Below are 19,416 nucleotides of genomic sequence, written 5' to 3'. Positions count from 1 at the left end.
AAAAAAAAGGCTAACAAATCACCAAAATAACTTGGCAGAAAACCGACTTAACATCTTATTCAGAGTACACCAATGATAATACTGTGCCAAGATAATATCTTTCAATAACCCATGTACTTCAACTGCGATTAAATTTAAACCTTTTTATTTAGGTTGAGAAAATAATTCTCTTCCTACATAGGATGAAATACTAGCCCTTGGAGTAGGTCGTAGGGATTTTGCTTGGTGACAGGCACAGTATGAGCATGCAGTGACAGAGCAGCCGCTGGAAACGTTAAAGCAAGGTGAGATAGCTGTATAGAGTTTGTTCATCATGAGAAATAGTAGTAGTATGTTCCAAGCAGACCATACTTAAAATATTATTCCAAATACTAGGTTATATAGAAAGGTAAATATTAAAATATACAAAAGAAAAGATGATCAAGATAATGGAGGATTCTGAAAATAATGTTATTTGACAGACAATTCTGGGAACTGAGTCTTTTAAGTCTGGAAAATAGAAAACTACGGAAAAGTGTGATAATATTTGTTTTAAAATAATTTTAAGTCTTTCATATGGCAAAGGAAACAGACTCAACTAGAAAATGTAGGCAGAGGTTCCAGAAATGCAGGCCGATTTCTGCTTTCTAGTGGAGGTTCACAGAGCCGTGAGGCTGGCTGCCTGAGGAAGGCTGTGCGCCTTTCACCGGTGGCTGGGTGAAGGCGGCAGAACCACACGGTCTGTCTGTGATGTGGCGGATGAATTTCGTACTACAGAGATCAGATTTCCACTCCTAGAGTACCTGGAGTTTCTAAAACTGTGGCTTTATTAACTAGCCTAATAACTGATAAGGGTTTGTAAACATCTGTTATCTTTATGTTTCACTAAAGAGAAATAAGTTTTGTTCATTATGCAGACATTGTCAGTATGTGTTGTTGGGTATGAATGGGGCGTAATTGTGACAGTGATGTTTGTTACATCAGATAATTGGGCCGTTATCTGCTTTAAGATTTAAATTTTTTATTCTTTTCCTGTCCCTGTGTTTCATTAAGAGGGTGAAACATAAGCAAATGATTTTATTTCCGTATTGTTAGGTGTTGCAATTTTTTTCTTATAGTTACATAAAGCATGTCAAGTCGTGTCTCCCCTCCCCAACCCTTAGTGCTTTTTGGTGGCAAAGATCTGGCCTGTATTTTTATCCATTTGACATGGAAATTTTTTTTTTCCTAATTTTGTTTCTTAAATCTGTGTTTCAGGTCACTGTCTCATACCATAACAATTTGTCTCAGATGGTCAGTTATATAAAATACATTGGGCTGACTGATATAGTGATTATTACTTTCAGAGAAAGAATTAATTAAACCATTTTAAATTATATTAGCCTACCAATTTAAGATGTAAGAGAGATATAACTTATGAGAGAGTAAAATGATGAACCACTTGTGATTACTGCTCATGCGTCTTAACTATAAAATATCCTGAAACATATTTGCTTAATTAGCATATTGGGGAAAGCAGTTGCTTTTGCGAAGAAAATTTATAGGCATTGATCTGAAACATATCAACAAGCATAGATAGGCATTTTCCATTATTAATCATCATTGCTATGCTTTTTAAATGGTGTTTCTAATTGGTTTCTCTTTACAGCATTTACTAAAATTTCAAGGGTATGGTCTAAAGGCAGGATGGTCAAAAAGATTAATCATTTTAATATATTTTTAGCTTTCTCTTAAAATATTCATATTTTATGCAGATAGGGTCTGTAACTTTTGATTGATCATTTTCAGTAATGCTTCTTTGCTAATTTTCTTCCTCTTTTTTTTTTTCTATTTGCCCTTTTTCTTTATAATCAAAGAAAGGCTTCTCTTCCCAAAAGAAACAAAAATAATGGTAGTAATAGAATTATTTATAACGTGAAATGATTCGTTTTTGTGTATATTTTTTTTCCCGAAGACATGACAGGAAAGCAGGTGGCAAGAATCTTCTTGCATTGGTTCTTTTGTTTTCTTCAATGGCTTTTCCACTTTCCTTATCTGCCCAAACTAGTTCGAGGGATACTCTCACAGCAAACTTCATGATTTTTAGCAGAATCTGTGAGTCTAGATCGTTTAATTGAAGTGGCATGTATATTTTTATTTTTAACAGGTTACTTAATTCAGAACAATGGACAACATAAGTGGCTTGTTTGTTAAACTTTACATATTACCTCGTACACTCTTCCTTGTAAACCTGAGTTTATTACAGTTTTTTATGTGAGAAGGCAGACAGAGAGAGGTTGAGTAATATGCCTAGGAAGTGGTGGAGTCTAAACTCAGACTGAGGTCTGACTTGAGAGACCGTTTTAAGTACCAATGCCATGATAAAGTACCTCTCAAGGAAATCTTTGAGTAGATTAGGATCTTTTGGGGCAGGAATCTGTTCCCTACTCTGACTTCTGCATGAGCTTTGAGAAGCTATTTAAACTTTAGCTAAAACAGGAAATGAGTTTTAAAGAGGTACACATTTTTACAAATCATTTATTCATTCTTTAGACTTCATTATGGAATTTCAAGAAAGATAATGACAATTAAATGATGTTTATACTATCCTCAGGACAGAATCCATCTATTTATTTAAAATTGATCTTAAGCTAGTTATTAGAAAAGATTTAGCAAAACCGTCTCAAGCAAGAAATGTAAATGCATATGACATATGTGATGCAATGGGAAGGACTTCAGAGCCGACAGCCCAGAGGTCTTACTGAAGGATGGTCACGGATATAACTTGGGGGAGTTACTCTGAGCTTTAGTGTCTTCATCTGTAGAATGGTGAGATTAAGTAATTCAAAGCAGTGTTGTAAGGATTAAGATAAAATGCAAAATGCCAGGCTCAGTGGAATTAACATCCATTCCTTTTTTTTTTTTTTTGTCTCTAAGTTGTAAATAAACTTAGGTATGGTCTTTGAATGAAAAAGTATCTGTCCTTTAACATTTGAAATTTGATAACTGTGATGTGTTTGCTAGTCTCCTATACTCCATTCTCCTTGTTAAAATATGGATGCCACCTTTTGAAGTTCAGTTAAATTTTCTTGAGTATCTAAGCTGCCAAAAATAGCTTGTTTACTTTGTATTAAAGGGTAGACGACCTCAGTGATGTTAGAGGAAGGACAGTGATGAATAGTTCCGTGTTTGCTTTTACTGTCCCTTAAATATCCAGTTTTTTTTTTTTTTTTTTTTTTTTTTTTTTTTTTTTTTTTTTTTTTTTTTTTTTTTTTTTTTTTTTTTTTTTTTTTTTTTTTTTTTTTTTTTTTTTTTTTTTTTTTTTTTTTTTTTTTTTTTTTTTTTTTTTTTTTTTTTTTTTTTTTTTTTTTTTTTTTTTTTTTTTTTTTTTTTTTTTTTTTTTCATGTTAAAGTTTAGTTGTCTTATTCAGGTTGTGCTTTAGACAGCAGGGTATAGACTAAAACCCCTTGAGCTGGGAATTCAGATGATTTCCTGGTATCTTGTAGAATCATCAACAATTTCCATTTTTTAATAGATTTAGAAAACATACTTTTTTCTAAAGAGAGAAGATGAGAACTACAGTGAAATGTGTCAGTGGTCTTGAAATTCTGCATGACAGGAGGAATGCAGCATGTCAGTCATGCATTTCGGAACAGTTGTTTAGTAATTAGATTTTAATCGTGGTTGTTTTTTTTTTTTCACTCAGTGTTATTGTTTTTCTTTGCTGCCATAAATATTTGGTTTAAATAAAATATTACTAGACATAGTACATATTAAAGAGATGATCTTAGGCTGCTCTGAGAGGAAGGGAGACTATAAGATCCCCATTATATTTTATTCTAAAATGTATCTTATTTTCCTCGCTTTCAGATCAATTAGTCTATTATCATAAAATTTACTTTTTTTGGTTATATATAACTTTCTCATATCTTAATAAAGCCTGAATTTCTTTCCCATTTAGGTATAAAAGGTGAGTTTTTATTATCAAATGAGGCATTTAATTTATAGAAGCCAAAACAAGGGTGTAGATTTTCTACGTAATCGACCGCAAAGGCCAAAGGGGTGTGAACCTGGTCTGAGAGGCCTGCGTTCCGGTTCCCGTTCTCCCACTAGCTCACTTGCTTAGAGTAATCGAGTCATTCAGCCCAGCTGGTTCCCAGTGTCCAGCAGAGGTTGAACTAGATCGGGTTTTTAATTTTTGTGGCTCAGGGGTTACAAAGCTCGGAGGGACGAAGGAAGAAAGTAGCAAAGGGATACCACTCACATACACTGTAAAAACACTCACTTTACCCTGAGCCCATCTATTTTATATTAGAATTCAAAAAAAAATGATAATAATTACAGGGGTTTTTTTTTTTGCTTTTTTTTTTTAAGTTTAAATCTCAGATTATCTCAAATTCCCCTTGCAGTTCTGAAATGTATAGTATTTCTGTTCCTCACCCTCAATCCTCAGAAACATAGCAAAAGGCAGACAGGACAGTGCCTCAGAAGACCCTTGTCTCGCTCAAGCGATGACATAATGACGTGAGCAAATAACAGCTTCTTATTTGGACCAACTGCCCTTTACAGAAACTTCTTCGTTTATAATCTGCGGTTCCGAGCTACGACAGGCCTAGTTTATTTTGTGGTAGAGCTGTAAATATTGAATTAGAACATATGTCTTAAACAAGGATAATTGATAAACTAAGGTTTAGTGTTGATCATAAAATATGACTCCTGTGGGTGCAAATGTTACCCATAATCTTCACGAAAATAAGGGCTGATTTAGCTTTTACTTTCAATTTTCAGTTACTCTAACATAGTAGAACGTTAGTATGTTATCTAAGATCTAAGATTATTTTAAAATATGTTAAGTTCTACTTTTAGAGTCCGTTACATGATTTTTTGGTTTTGATTTTGAGTGGGACAGAGATAACTTTCTTTCATTATTTGAACTGACAAGTAAAATCAAATGTAAAAGTCTTCCAGTGAGGACCAAGAAGAAATGTTACGAATATCCAAGGTATAATCAAAATTAAACACAACCTAGAGCCAGTTCAGAAAGCCCAATAATCTTCAAAGTGGTTTTCATACAGTAATTAATCCTCGTGGCATCCCAAGGATGAAAGAAATTTAATTCTCATATTCTGATTATGAAATTACGATAGTACTGATAACTACAGGGAGAATCTAAATGGATCAAGACATGTCATTTTAATAACGCAGGTCAAAAAATACTTCATAAAATATAAAGGATCTGCCATATCATCAGCATTATACAAGGCACAAAGTATTCCACAGGCCTGTTTTACAGCCCGTTTTATAACAGACCTTTTTTAGAGCAGCTTTAGACTCACAGGAAAACTGAGAGGAAGGGACAGATTTTCCATATACCCTTTGTCCTCCTCCCACCTCCCCTGTTACCAACATCCCCCACCTGGGTAGCGCGTTCGTTAAAACTGATGGACCTTCACTGACACGTCACTGTTGCCCAGAGTCCATAGGTCACAGGATTCACTGTCGGTGGCATGTGTTCTGTGGGTCTGGAAAAAATGTAATGCCATAATAGTATCATACAAAATAGTTTCACTGCCCTAAAAGTCCTCTGTTTTTTCCTTTTCCTCTCTCTGTTCCCCCCTAACCTATGGCAACCACTGATGCTTTTACCATCCCCATAGTTTTGCCTTTCTTACTTGATGTTTTGGGAAAGCAGGTTTATTTTTTAAATAATTGCTTGGGTTTTATATTAAAATTAGTTCATATTTCTATAAACTGACTGCACAAGCTAATCAGGCAGGCAGAAAATGGCCTGGAAATTGAACTGGATATAGAGTAAGTGGTTTCTATGCAAATCACTGAAATAGATATCTACTCTTTAGTATTTCATTGTTTAAAATATCCTAAATTTTAACAATTATTGTTGAAGGTAGATGGTATACATTTTATATGCTGACTTGTTTTTGCGACTGCTATTCAAATTCTGTGAGAAGGAGCTGACTAAAAGAAATTACACACAATATAGCTATTCAAAGACAGATGATTAATATGTTTTTCTAAGATTTTTCATGAAGAGGCCTGCCATCCCCACTCCCCATTTCTATCAACCAAATAATCTCTTGTTGTCTCATAAAGTTATAGCTGTGGGAAAATGCTGAAGGAATGGTAATATAAAATAAGGCAATTCAGTAAGTTAAGTAAATATGAGTATGTAGATAGAGCAGAGAAAAACAATATTGTCAGCAAATAGAGCCCCCCTCCCCCCCCCAAAAAAGTTCTGTAGAGAATTGGGTTAGCCTTTAGACCTCAGAGGTAGAGGCAAAAGAAGAAATGTAAAAAACAAACAAACAAACAAGCAAACAAAAAAACCCTGCTGTCAGCATTCAGTATTAGGACTGGATAGTTAATGTTTAGCAACGCTTGTGACTTCTACCCATTAGATGAAAAATGTCTCCAGATATTGGCTAATGCCCCCTGGGGAGGCAAAATCATTTCTAGCTGAGCATCACTGATCCAGCAGCTTCCTTAGAGTACGGTCTGTGGCTTAGCTGCACTTCCCCTTACTGTTTGTGGAATAGGGACCATGGTCTCTGTTTAAATGCTTCATACTCCTATTGAAGTATGTTCCAGGATCCAGGTGACTGACTTACAATGAGCTTTTCTAACACGGCTCATTTATAAGTGAGGGGATGTGCGTTTGTGTTCTCACTCCAGATGCAGCATGCACTAAAGAAAGACTCAGAGTGAGGTACAGGAAAGACAGTTGTGACCTGTCAGACATGTTTTATAGATGAAGTTGTGCATCTCCTTTTTCTGTTGGTGCTGTGATTTTTTAAAAAAAATTACTTCATTTGTGCTTGTTGTCACATTGATTATTGCATTTTGTATCTTTTCATTAAAAGGAGCAATAAACTAGTAAATGTTAGCATGAAAAGAGGGCACATTTTGAATATTAGTTATTTAGTGTTTTAAAACCAGGTTTTATCTGATTGCGTGGCTCAGGTGAGCAAAAATCTGAGTCCCAGTAAAATCTCACAAGCTTACGTGAAATGACATTAATCATTTCCGTTTTATAAAATTTATCACAAGTCTTTCAAAGAACCTTGCACCAAAGTCAGAAACCGAGTGGTTCTGGTCTGAACTTTTCCTCTAACGAGCTCTGTGACTTGGGAAAATCATTTCACCTCTCCGAGTTTAGAGAGTCCTTGTCTGTCACATCTAGGGCTCAGACTCCAGAGGACCTTTCAGGACTGTCTCAGCTCAAACACAGAGTTAGATTTTTTAAAAATATGTTCATAAACTAAGAAATTAGTTTTTTTGTTGTTGTTGTTTTTTGTTTTAAGTTTTAAATCTTGTTACAGGGTAATGAAACCTAGAGGAGGAAGATAGGCTAAAGAACAGGTATCAATTTCACTCAAAGATGACACCAAAGAAACCTTTAAATTGAACTGTGTGTTATATGAATGGAAAGAGGTTCTCCGTGCTGGAAATTACTAGCTATAGACTCTAGGAAGTGGTTTTTGTGGGTAACCAGGTTTGCCCTCAACTACTCTGCAGGAGGAGTATTTAAAAGTTAAAAAAGCAAGATTGTGCCTTTGACAATAACTGAAAACCAAGCTGTCAGAATCGTTTTTATTTTTTGCTTCTACTTTGTATAAAAAAGACATCAAATAACGTGAAAAGAATCATGGTCGGTCATCTCTGTAAAACCATTTAATTGGCTCTGGCTAGTATAGACTATGAATCTTATAAACACAGAGGAGACAGCTTTTCAAGTAGCAATGCCATATTTATTATATAAACGCAGCTCGCTCAGTCAGCAAATGTAGTGTCCTACCTCTAACAGTGTATTTTATTAATTGAGCATTGATGTCTGTATGTTGTCTAGCCAGTTCTGCAGTTGGGTGTGGAGAAAAATAACATTCAATTCTAATTCCTGAAATAATAACTTCATCTCCTACAGTAGCAAATATATTTTCATTCTTCTCAGTTAATATGCAAAGCTTCAAATGTTATATATTTCATAAAATTAAATAGCTCATTTTCAAATTTAGCTATAATATTTGATAATCACTCAAAACAGTGGTCAGAATAATAAAAACTAATTCTTTCCTGAACACTTTTTAATTTTTCTTCCTGCATTTTAATTGCTTTACTAAATTACGGACATAATATCTGACACTTCTAACCATTTTGAGATTAATTGTTAATGAAAAGAGAGCTAATTTGGAAGTCTGTCGCTAAAATATAGTTATTGAGTTATGCCAGATATATTGTCACACTTCTCCATTCTCTCATTTAGGTGATGAAGGCCCTTTAAGGATGATCATGAATTTTTGGCTATCGGTTTATTTCTTTTATATGCAGACTGAGACTTAAAGATTTCAGCATCAGTCTTTGAATAAAAACTCAGGTTTGCCTTAGAAGTGCTAGGGCCCAGTCACAAAGCTTTCCTGGGCTTCAGTGTACTTTATATCAAATGGAAATAATGGTTCTTTCTTGAGACTGCTGTGGAGGATGCCTAATAAGAGTTATGTTCATGCCAAGTGTTACATATCATTTCTAAATAATAGGATTTGATCAAACTATCTTAGCATCTTTCTGCTTCCATCAGGTAAAACCGTAATAGTTGGGTCTGTGAAATTGAAAGGAGAACTCGTCTTTTATATAACTTCCTATGTCAAAGGAAAATCTTTTGGAAAAGAAGATTCAAAGATAAAGTGAGGAGGAAGATAGGATAAATTTCCAAAATCATGCAAATTATTGTGCTCCGATAATTCAGTTGGAATTTAAACTCTGCTTTTGAAATAGATGCTGTTTCTTTGCATAAACAAAACTGAGCCAGGATTTTTTTTTTTTCCCTGTCTCTAAAAGGGAACATATTTCATAGCTGCATTAATTTAAAAACACCAAAATAACAGGGTGGCAGCACTCAGTAAGAAACCAGTGTGGCTTTTGGCTACATTTCTGTTGCTTCTAAGTCCTTTTCAAATGTTATAATTAACTGTATTCTTTCTGCTATTTAATCTGCTTATCCTAATTCTCCCATGCTATTCCTTGAGCTAGCCGATCTACCACCTCAGTAAGAAAGAAAATGAGAAGAAAATAGTTTATGCCTTACTGTGGTGATCGCTCTGTCTTGCATGAAGCTTTCTTTGTATGTAAATTGTATTTCCCTCCTTGTTCCGATCCACTATTTTTTCCTGTCTCGAGATATAAGGTCCTTAACGACTTTAGAGATTTCATCAGATGAGGACAGACAGTTGGTGAACGTTCTCTTGCTCCTCAACCTCTTTTTCATATCTTACCAAAACCCCATTCCATAATAAATACCTAGAAATACTTAGAAGCCCACATATTCAAGAAAATTTTTGTTATAATGCTTAGTTTTTTGTGTTTTCACCGCATTGCGTCATTTGATAAGATCATCATGCTATTACCTGGAAATAGTTTCTTTTCCTAGAATTAAATTTGATTCTAATATTACCACTATAAATTTTATTCTTTCGTTATCTAGGACCAAGAGAGGTTTGTTTTTATTTTTTTCCCTTGCCTCCCTGTGTTATAGAAGTTGACAGATGTGAATTATAGGGTAGCTTAATAGGGTATATGAAAATGGGGACCATCAAATACATTTAACTTAGGTAAGTCAGAGCTATTTTGAACATGCTAAATCACTACTCTTTGCAAATAGGAGGAAGAAGGCACCTATGACCAAACTCTTGAGTTCCGGAGAGGAGGCGATGGCCAGCCCAGGAGATCCACCCGGCCCACCCAGCAGTTTTACCAGCCTCCCCGGGCTCGGAACTGACGCGAGAAGGTAAAGTTGACATTGTCAGGTGGTTTCCATATAAAGATGCTATTCATGTTCAACGAGTCCAATCATTAATGTTTTATAATAATGTACTAGAAAAAACTGATGTTTTAAAACCGTCACTTATGAAGTATTAAAGATTAAACCATAGTTACAAACTACTTTCCACCAAACCTTTCTCCACAAATGCTATCCTTAATCCCCCTTTTTCTCTATACCTATTCTTTTCTGTTGGAGGCGATGGCAGACAGTAAAATGATTATAAATTCGAAAGCAGGAAGAAGATGAAAGAAAGCAAAGGACTCACCTGAATAATTGAGTATATTTCTTATTTTTTAATTAACTTCAATTCTTTTTAAGAAAGAGGAAATGTTTCATAGTACGTCTTCAGGAATTGGATGAAGACAGCGTGATTGCTTATTGAGATGTAATTTTGGGGCCCGAGCTATCAATCCAGAAACTTTCATCTTAGCATTTTAGAGAGTTGCTACCTGAAAATTATCTTCAATGGGAAGGAAGAGAAATAATAACAAAATAGCAAGGAAATTATGGAATCAATCTAAGCACCTCATTTTGATGAACAAAAACTATTTCTTAATATTTTTTTGTAAGGAAATACTTTTGCCATGTTTGGTAACATTTCTATCTTTTCATTATGCCAGGGGCTTTTAAATATTTTTTTAATAATTAGAGTTTTTGTATTACAACTTTTGTTATATATTGCCCTAAAGATAATTTCAGTTTTCACCATATCTTTTTTCTCAGTCTCTTCTTCTCAATAGCAAAGTCGTTAGTACTTTTAAAGACATTGTTCTAAATTCCTCATTTCAGCTATTCATTCTGCTAAGGCTATTATCCACATTCTTTTTTCCTCAGCTAAGTGACTCTCAATTTTTTTAAACCATCTGTAGCTGATTAGCACTAGAAATGTACCTAGCTTGAATTGACGTGCACTGTAAATGAAAAATGCAAACCAGATTTCAAAGACTCAGTTAAAAAAAAAAGTAAAATATCTTACTATTGATCATATTGAAATGATAATATTTTAGATAGATTGAGTTAAATATGTTTTTAGAATTTACCTATTTATTTTTACTTTTTAATGTGACTATGGGGACATAAATCATTACGTATGTGTCTCGCATTATATTTCTGCTGGACAGCACTGTCTCACAGTCTTGTATTTTATTCAGCTTCCCCAAAGCTCCTTCATTGGTTAAAAATTAGTTCTGTTATCTCTAAGTGAAGAAGTGTTTCCTGTCTCTTAGCTCTTTATGTAGAAGTCTGCCTGGAGCAGAAGCCTGATGCTACTCGACTTCTGATTTACCTGAGCAAGCCAGTGTAGCACCTTTTCCCTCTTATCGTTGGCTTTTCTGTGTGCTTAATACAAGGCCATTAAGTAAACAGATATAAAACATTTGTAAACACTTAAGTAGAAAAGCAAAACATTTTTAAAGTAAGCTCAGTGTCCTTATGATTAAATTTCTTGTAAGGTGAATGAAAACCAAGAATTTCCTGTTAGCTTTCTGAGGTCTTTTAAATTGCTTAAAACAAGATTTAAAATAAGGTCAAAGGTCTCTACACCCCCTTACTCCCCCCCGCCCCCTCCACACACACATATACACTTCCCCAAAGGTGGAGAGGGATTGGATTCTACCTGGGCCTGGTGTGAAGGACGACATCAGTGATTAACAAAAGCGGGAGATGTGTGGGAGTCAGGGCTAGGCAAGAGATGGGGTTTCAGGGAGCATTGTGGGTAAATAGGCCCATGTCTGAGAAAAAGTGATGACGAGTCAGATCGAAGACTCAAAACTCCAAACTTCTAGTTCCTGGACTCATCATAATTGTTACAGACAGCTTAGAAATATGAGCAGATGTAGACAGAGAAATTATACATTGTTCTTTAATCAGTGAAACTGACCAAAACTATGTGCACTCGAAGAGGTTTCTGACATGATTGCAGTTACAGGAACTAGATACCAGCAACAGCAGGGTCCGGCCTTAGAAGCGAATTGTAAACTTCATTGTCATGGTAAAATAGAGTCCTCCGGAGATGATCTGAAGGCTCAGGAAGGCTTACAGAGGGGAAGAGGTGAAGTCCATGGCAAGCGGCTTCCAGTGGCTATGGTAGAGTATGTAAACCAGAACAGTGGGCCTTAAAAAATATTTATTGGTGGTAGCAGGAGAGCATGGCCTGGGACACATTAAGAGTTTGATGTGTTTCGTGCTGTCATGAACTTCTAAACAAGAGAGAGATGATAAAACTGCACGTAGTAAGACAGTATCGCCGTTAGATGTGGGATGGCTTTGCAGCGCCAGCAGGGACAGAGTCTAAGACGCTGTTGCGGTGGTCAAGGTGAAGGGCGGTTGGGGGTTCGCGTCCTGCTGTGAGAGGGACCCGTGCGGGACGCGTGCGTGAGACAGGGCGGCACCGTGGAGGTTACGGCCCAGCGTGTGAAGCGGTGTGATAGTTGTCGACTCACTTGAAACTTCATTTCTCGTTTCTTGTTTTTTGAGGAAAGAATCATCTTTACAGTTTCACATATTAACCAGAAACCTTGAAACCTACAGCTAAGCATAGACTACTACATAAATACCACAACTTTATTTCCTAAGGTTTTAACACCATTTTTTAGCTGGTAAAAGATACCTTTTTAAATGTGGAAAAAAAAAAAATCTTTTGATAATCCAGTCCAGTCCAGGATCCCTTTGCAACATCTTTCAAATCAAGGTCAGGGAAACGGTCGCTGTAACGATGGCTGTCACGGAGCCATGTGATGCCGGCAGGTGGATGTCGTGTGAGGACGAGAGTAGCCAAAGCTCTTTATTTTCTAAGCAGGAGACTCTTTACTTCGGAAGTGTATGAGCTATTTGTATGCAGCCCGAGCATTCTTTCATGTGTGAGGCTCAAACCGGAGCAAATAAGGCTTCTTACCATCTCTCTCAGCATTTTCGATTGTCACCACTCAAAGCGTTTCAACTAGAGGGCTACCTGATAAAGGTGGGGAGGAGGCAGGGGAGGTGACAGACTAAAATAAATGCCCCGTGTGGACTAAACTAGTTCAGAAGTCTTCGGAGGAGACATTGGAGGTGAGTAGGATGGGGGCAGAAGTGGTTCATTGGCAGATTGCATCTTTTTTAGGTCATCCTCTTTTAAAAATGATTAATCAAAATTCCTGCAATTGACATGCTGGTAATAAAGGGTCTAATGCAGACAGAGATGTGCTTTAAGAATTTAAAAGAAAATTATTTTTAAAAGATTTTGCTTTTTGGTTTACATATTGCTATGTAGAAATTATGTTTATAAATTAGACAACGGTATTCAATTTCTTCTACTTGACATCTATTGATATTTATACTAGCATAGATATTTATACATTTACAGATAAGTTTCAGCATAAGTGTATCTTGAATATGGAAAAGTAAATTTGAAGGTCCAATTTCACTCTCTTCCTCTCTTTTTTAAATAGAGTCTTTGTGAAGAAAGGAGCCAGTGACTGAAACATCCTGTTCAGAACGTTCATAGACCTTCTACTTTTCCTTCAGAATAAGATGCAGCCATGGTGGTTATTATTATTTGAAGAACGAAAAAGCAGCTTTTAGGGGGAAAAAATTCAAATAAATTTTCCCACAAAGAATGGGAAAAATACTGAGTTAAATAAAGCAAATACCTTTTACAAGTGAAAGAATTTTTTCTTCTGCCATCAATAAAACTACTGTGCTATTATATACACTGTTTTACTGTATGTTTTATTTGCCAAATGTTATCTTTCTTATCCATTTGGTATTAACCCCATACTAATTGCCTTCTATAGAATAGCAATTACAGCATACTGGAGCCTTCCCCAAAAATTACGGAATAAACTGACTTACACAGCTTGCCACATTTCTTGCAAAAACAACCTGCGGCAAATAGCAGTTCTTAGCATGGTAAGTACTTAGCTACTAAGTGTGGCAGCAAAAAAGTATTTAAAACGCAAATATTTTGTTTTTAGCACTCTACTAGCTTTTTCAAATGTAATTCGATTATAAAACAGGCATTCCCTCCTGGTAAAGTGTGCAGTGGATCTTTCAGGATGCTTCTAGTTGCAAATAACAGAAAACTCAAACTCAAACCACTTTAGTGTTTAGCTTAAACACTAAAGGGAATTTAGTGGCTCACTTTACTACCAGAAGCTTAGGTTTCCGTTGGTTTAATTCCGTGACTCAAGAGTTGTCAGGAAGACTCTGATTCTTTGCATCTCTCATTTCTGCTTGCTCTGGCATCAGCTTCCTTCTGCAGCAGGCTTCCACATGTGGTCACAAGATGGGTGCCATTCCCAGGGCTAGTTAAGTGCAAGGAGGGGGTAGCGGGCACTTCTACAAGTGTACTTGTTACTGCTGGGGTGTTGTGAAATCCAGAGTCACCCCAGCGGCATGGAGCGGAGTATCCTCAGTTCTTCCCTGCCAATGCAGCAAAGAATTCCAGGTCAGTGAGATTTGGAAGAAGTAAGATTTATCGAAAGTACATTTTAGAAGGAGACGGGCTGCAGTAAGGAAGACTGTAGCCCTGTGGAATTTGGGAGGTGAAAAGATAAAAGATGACAGAGTAGGCTCCAAGGGAGGAGTGGGTTTTCAGCGAAGAGAGCCGTAACAGCGCAGAAATGGGAAAGTCTGTTTATATTTGGGCCGCGATGGGAGGTCCTAGATGATCCGCATGTGAAGTCCCCTTGACTGACAGTCGGCTGCTATATAACACTTTGCCTACTGCACATGTGCTTACTCAGGATTCAGTCTGTTATAATTAGATTCATGAACTGCCATGCATAAGCATGATATTATAATGATGGTATAATAAGGCTGAGGTTATGGACAGGGTGGGGTAGTACTTTCTGAGCAAGCATTTGTCGATGGTTTAGCCGGCAGCTTTTATGACCTTTGCGCCCTAGGATTTGGGTGAATTGATAACCCTAAAGGGGGTGGTGTTTCTGGGAGGTCCTTAAGGAAGGTCTTCAAGTAAGGTTTCTGTGGTTACAGAGCTGGGCCTTCACTCCTGTGCCTCATACCTGCCTAATTGACATTAAGGCCACATTCACATGTACCGCTTTTCTGTTTATGAATCCATAACTTTAGCAAGGGTCTGTGGATTCGATTAGGCCTAATCCAAGTGTCCCAACCTCACAAGTGGGGGTAATCTGCTTCCCTGGAAGCATATTTGATTCGAGACAGAGGACATGCATCTGAAAGTCGGGAAACTTGCCAAACGGAGAGGGAGGAGATGTGGGAGAAGCAACCAGACTGTCTGTTACAGAGAACCGATATGTCGGAACTGTCTTTTAATAGGGCAGAAATAGTCTTCCCATGTCTCAGTTCTATGAAGCCGGAATTGAAGAGTTAGGAAGAATGAGAGGGAAGGAGGAAGGGAATGAGGCAGGAAAAAAGGAGGAGAGGAAGCGAGGAAGGACGGAAGGGAATCCTCTGGCAGACATTAATGACACGATTTAGTAATTTGCTTTGAATGAGAGTGCCTATTAACTCTGAGTTTTCTTTATTAGCCCACAGTTGATAATTTCTACAATATCTTAATAAGTGAAAGGGTATAGGTGAAAAAGGCATGGTTCATGGTGTTGAGTTTTTTGTGTTTTGTTGCCAGCTCCAGAGAATCAGATTCTGTGGCTCTGCTCAGATCCTGGGAATGTGCATTTTAATCAGTCTCCTCAGGTGATTGTGATGCTCATGACTGGCTGTTACTCTCATACACTGTTCTGAACTGACGAGCGGCATCTCCTACAAAGCTTTAAAATCGTATGTCAAGGCCTCAGAATCCAACAACCTACAAAACCAGAATGCGCAGGGGCGGGGTGTGTAAGGACAAAGAAAAATAAAAAATAAGAGGTTTCATTCTCCCTGTTGAGATTCCTTTCCCTCCTACTTCTCAGACCTTTTACTTTAGAACACTTGTAATTGTAAGTAGTTTCTTCTCTCTTTGAAATGTATATAAATCCTTTTGAAAATGAGATAGGACTTTTGTCAGCTTGATGACCCATGAATGCCTTTCTCAAGGACCTGGGAGCCATCTCTTTGAAATGTAAACATCAAGGAAAATATCACCCCAATCTCCCAGCTTCTGTGGGAGGGTGGGCTCCTTACTGCAAGTTGCAAAACTGCCTCCTGTCATAAAGATATGAGAAGTTTGTTCTCTGGCTAAAGCTAATAAGCTACCATGTGAGTCAAGGATGAACCATGTGTGACAAATGGTGCCGTCAAGTTCTCCTACTTGAGGACTAGTTATTGTTTATCTTGAGAACATGGATGTAATGGTTCCTATCTATCTGGCTGTATAAGGGGTGAGATTTCTTTCTGTTTTTGCCATCTCTCGGGACTGCCCGTGATGTGCATCACATTCTGGTTTAATGCCTGTTCACTGGCAAAAACGATTTTTTTTGTCTCTACTTCTTTTGCAGAGAGGTTTTCTGAGTTGGGGGAAGACTTTTGTTGTTAATGCTATTTCCTCATGTGGAAGGAGGAAAAATTAGTTTTTCTTCTACGTATGTACATACAGGGGTACTACAAGAATGTAGGGGCCCCAGAACAAATCGGGCAGTCGAGGCTTATATGCCACTTTGAGCTAAGGAGAAGGGGGTTGGAATTTGAAACTTCAAGGAGCAAGAAGGCAATTCACATGCAGATGGGAGTAAACTAAGTTAATATTTGCTGGGCCATCTTTAACAGTGGGACACAGAAAGGACTTTGATCCAGGGAGCCTAGCTAGGTTCCTATGAAATTATTGTTACCTCTGATAATAGCTCCCTTCCCGGAACAGGTCCTCTATCTAAATTCTTTTAGGCAGTTAGGGAGCACATCAAAGGTTTTTTGTTTGTTTGTTTTTTCCCCTGAGTCATTTCTTAAAAATAACCAGCTTAAAATAATCAATATCCCACAAAGCATATTTTGGGGTGGCCAACTCTGCTTCTGTCCCAGCAGAAGCATGTGGTTCTTACCATGGGTTCACCAGAGTTGGTAGTGAGCCTGACCCTAGGGTATAACTCACAGCTCTGGGGAAGTTTGTTCCGCTGCCTGCGGGGCCACGAGGTCAGCCTGTGAGGGTTCCCCTTGGACCACAAGGTCCCATCGTCTGACCTGCCAGTGCTGACCTTGGCTGCACTGTCCAGGCACCAGGGCACCCGTCAGCAGACGCCTGGCCAGCACTGGCCTCACGCAGATGGCTGGTCCTTACGGCTCCCTCTCAGAGTGTGCTCTGACCAGCATCTCTCAGCCTCCCCGGTTCCAGGGCTCAGCGGGCAGCTTCCTCATCGCTGCAGGAGATGCTGCCTGGCGGCTCTGTGATTTGGGCTGTGAAGGAACGACTTGTCAGAAAAAGTCTGCTTGGGCAACCGCTCCTCAGGAAGGACAATTCTTTTCTCCATGATATTTCTATTTCTTTCCCTCTTCAGAACTTGCCATTGCCTTGTTTGGCTGAGATGCTTTAAAACCTCTCAGTAGGCACTAAACGCTAGAAAAAGCCTCACCTAACATTTTAAAGTCTCTTTTCCTTTTATGCATCTGCCAGCTCCTCACCTGTGGACTCCATATTTTTAACTGGGCTCAGCGACTCCCTGGTAAGCAGATGGAGGATGGATGCTGGCCAGTGGGAGGCATCCATACAGTATGATTTGAGGAGCACTGAAGGAGTCATGTGCCTTTTAGCACAAATAAGGTTATCAGAAGAATTAGCCATTTAGAGACTGTGTGAGAAACTTGGGGGTTTGGGTGGAGGGTGGCAGGGAGCAGGGTTCAGATCGAAGCTATCTGCTATCTGCCAGCGTGTGTGTGGCAAGTTGCTTTGGTATTTTTTTTAACCTTGTTTTTGTTTTCTCTAAAATGGAGGAAAGTTACCCATCTTGCTTCCTATGAGCCCTTAATTGGTGTTTGTAGAATAACTGGGGTATTGCAAAGGCTCAGACCAGACGATGTGAATTTTCTTCTCCACAGGCGGAGAATAGGACCATGAAGGGGGCGTATGAAAGATGAGCCTTGAGAACTGGGCAAGAGCTAAGCCACCACTGAGCCGGGAAACCCCGGGGCAGCACCCAGGGGAAATCAGCCTCAAAATGGAGAAAAGATACAGAGAAAGAGCTGCGGAAGAAACACTTCTCTAGCTTCATGATTTTACCAGCCATAAGTCACAAATATTGCTTCAGAAGAACTAACCGGCTTATTTTCTGTAGGTTGTCACATGTGTTGAATTCAGAGCAAGCAAACAGATGAACGAATGCATGTTGACTCATTCTAAGATGCAGTGTGAGATGTGGATGTAGGGAAGCAGGATTTTGCCACCCCCAAATACGTCTCTTTGGCATGACGATTATCTTAGCTGATTATTTTTAAGAAACAAACTAGAAAGCTTTTCCTTTCACTTGCCCCTCAGTTGCCTAGAAGAGTTTAGATAGAGGGCCTATTCCGGGAAGTGGGGTCTTATTACAGATAACTAACTATTAAGAGCATGAGGTAGGTGTGGTGGGCTGGGGAAAATAGGCAGGGCCTGGAGACTCAAGTCTTCTCTGTGTCCTTTGTCTCTGCGTGGCATGGCGGACATGTGTCTACCAAACATTCGCCTTTCTGTATCCACGTGAATTGCTTTCTTCCCCTTTGAATTCCCAGACCTTTACTCCCTTCTCCTGAGACATGTAAGCCTCAATGGCCTGATTGTCTTTGGGAACCTCATACTCTTACGGAGCCCTTGTACATATGAAATTAAATTTTTTTCCCCATGTTGTCTTATGTTAATTTAATTATCAGACCAGTCAAAGAACTGAAGAGTAGTCGAAGAAAATTTTTTCCTCCTCAACATGGACATTTTCTAATGAAATCCAATATTTAAGGATATGTATGAAATAGGGTTTTTCAAGAAAATATCGGTCTAAAACCCCCTCATCTGTGATTGTAAAAAAAAAAAAATCTCTGAAAAGTTTGTTGATAAACTTGTGGCAAACACATTTAACAGCAAAACTTCACCTGAACTGACACAAGCTTTACATAAAACATAAATAGTATTTTACAGTTATTCTTGGATGAAGAAATAATTTAGTATAATTTATGAGACAAATAGCATTTATGTGTATGTCCTTTCATAATGTAAAGATTTTTTTCTATAATTTTGCAAAACCGAGAAATTTCTCTTGCACACTCTGTTGTCATATGAGATCTAGATATATCATCCATTAATGTTTCAGGATTCATGGTTCCTCAACCAGAATTGCTGTACTCAGGTATTAAAGAACAAGCACAAAAATGGCAGAGCGAGAATGCAGTGTGTAGTCTGGGATAGGTTTTCACCCTAAATCTTTTGCCTTCCCTCCATTCCTGTCCCAGCACACTATCTGGACAACCTAAGAAAACCGAGTGAGCACACATGTCTCAGTAGCAGAGTGGACCTGTGTAGCAGACACGTCGCGGTAGGGTGCAGCTGGGTACAGTGGAGCTTTGTGGAATAAACCTTTGAGGGACAGTGTAGCTTTGGAGATGGCAGGCGAAGTTTCGACTTTCACATCTGCCACTCCCTGGCGAGATGTTGGCCGTGGTCTTTAACCTCTGTGAGCCTCAGTTCACAGAGTATAATAACAATCATGCCCAACCAAATGGGTGGTCGTGCTTAGATGGGATGCACACATATCAGACGGCAGGGGCC

General features: G+C 38.1%; 1 protein-coding gene across 2 annotated transcripts in view; it reads left to right on the top strand.

Annotated features, from left to right (window-relative positions):
• The window catches only part of TDRD3 (tudor domain containing 3), a 135,786-nt gene extending 122,306 nt beyond the window's left edge, over window positions 1-13,480 (top strand). For both annotated transcript variants that reach the window (XM_025049012.1, XM_006914938.3), the window contains exons 13-14: window positions 9,630-9,755; window positions 13,220-13,480. In XM_025049012.1, the coding sequence (XP_024904780.1) occupies window positions 9,630-9,746 (117 nt within the window). In that variant the 3' untranslated portion in view covers window positions 9,747-9,755; window positions 13,220-13,480. The remainder of the gene's footprint in view (window positions 1-9,629; window positions 9,756-13,219) is intronic.
• Window positions 13,481-19,416: the final 5,936 nt, after the last annotated feature.

This window comes from Pteropus alecto, unplaced genomic scaffold (genome assembly GCF_000325575.1).
Source record: "Pteropus alecto unplaced genomic scaffold, ASM32557v1 scaffold35, whole genome shotgun sequence".
Taxonomy (NCBI): Eukaryota; Metazoa; Chordata; class Mammalia; order Chiroptera; family Pteropodidae; genus Pteropus; species Pteropus alecto.
The sequence above is the reverse complement of the archived record's forward strand: the minus strand, read 5'-3'. Positions and strand labels throughout refer to the sequence as shown.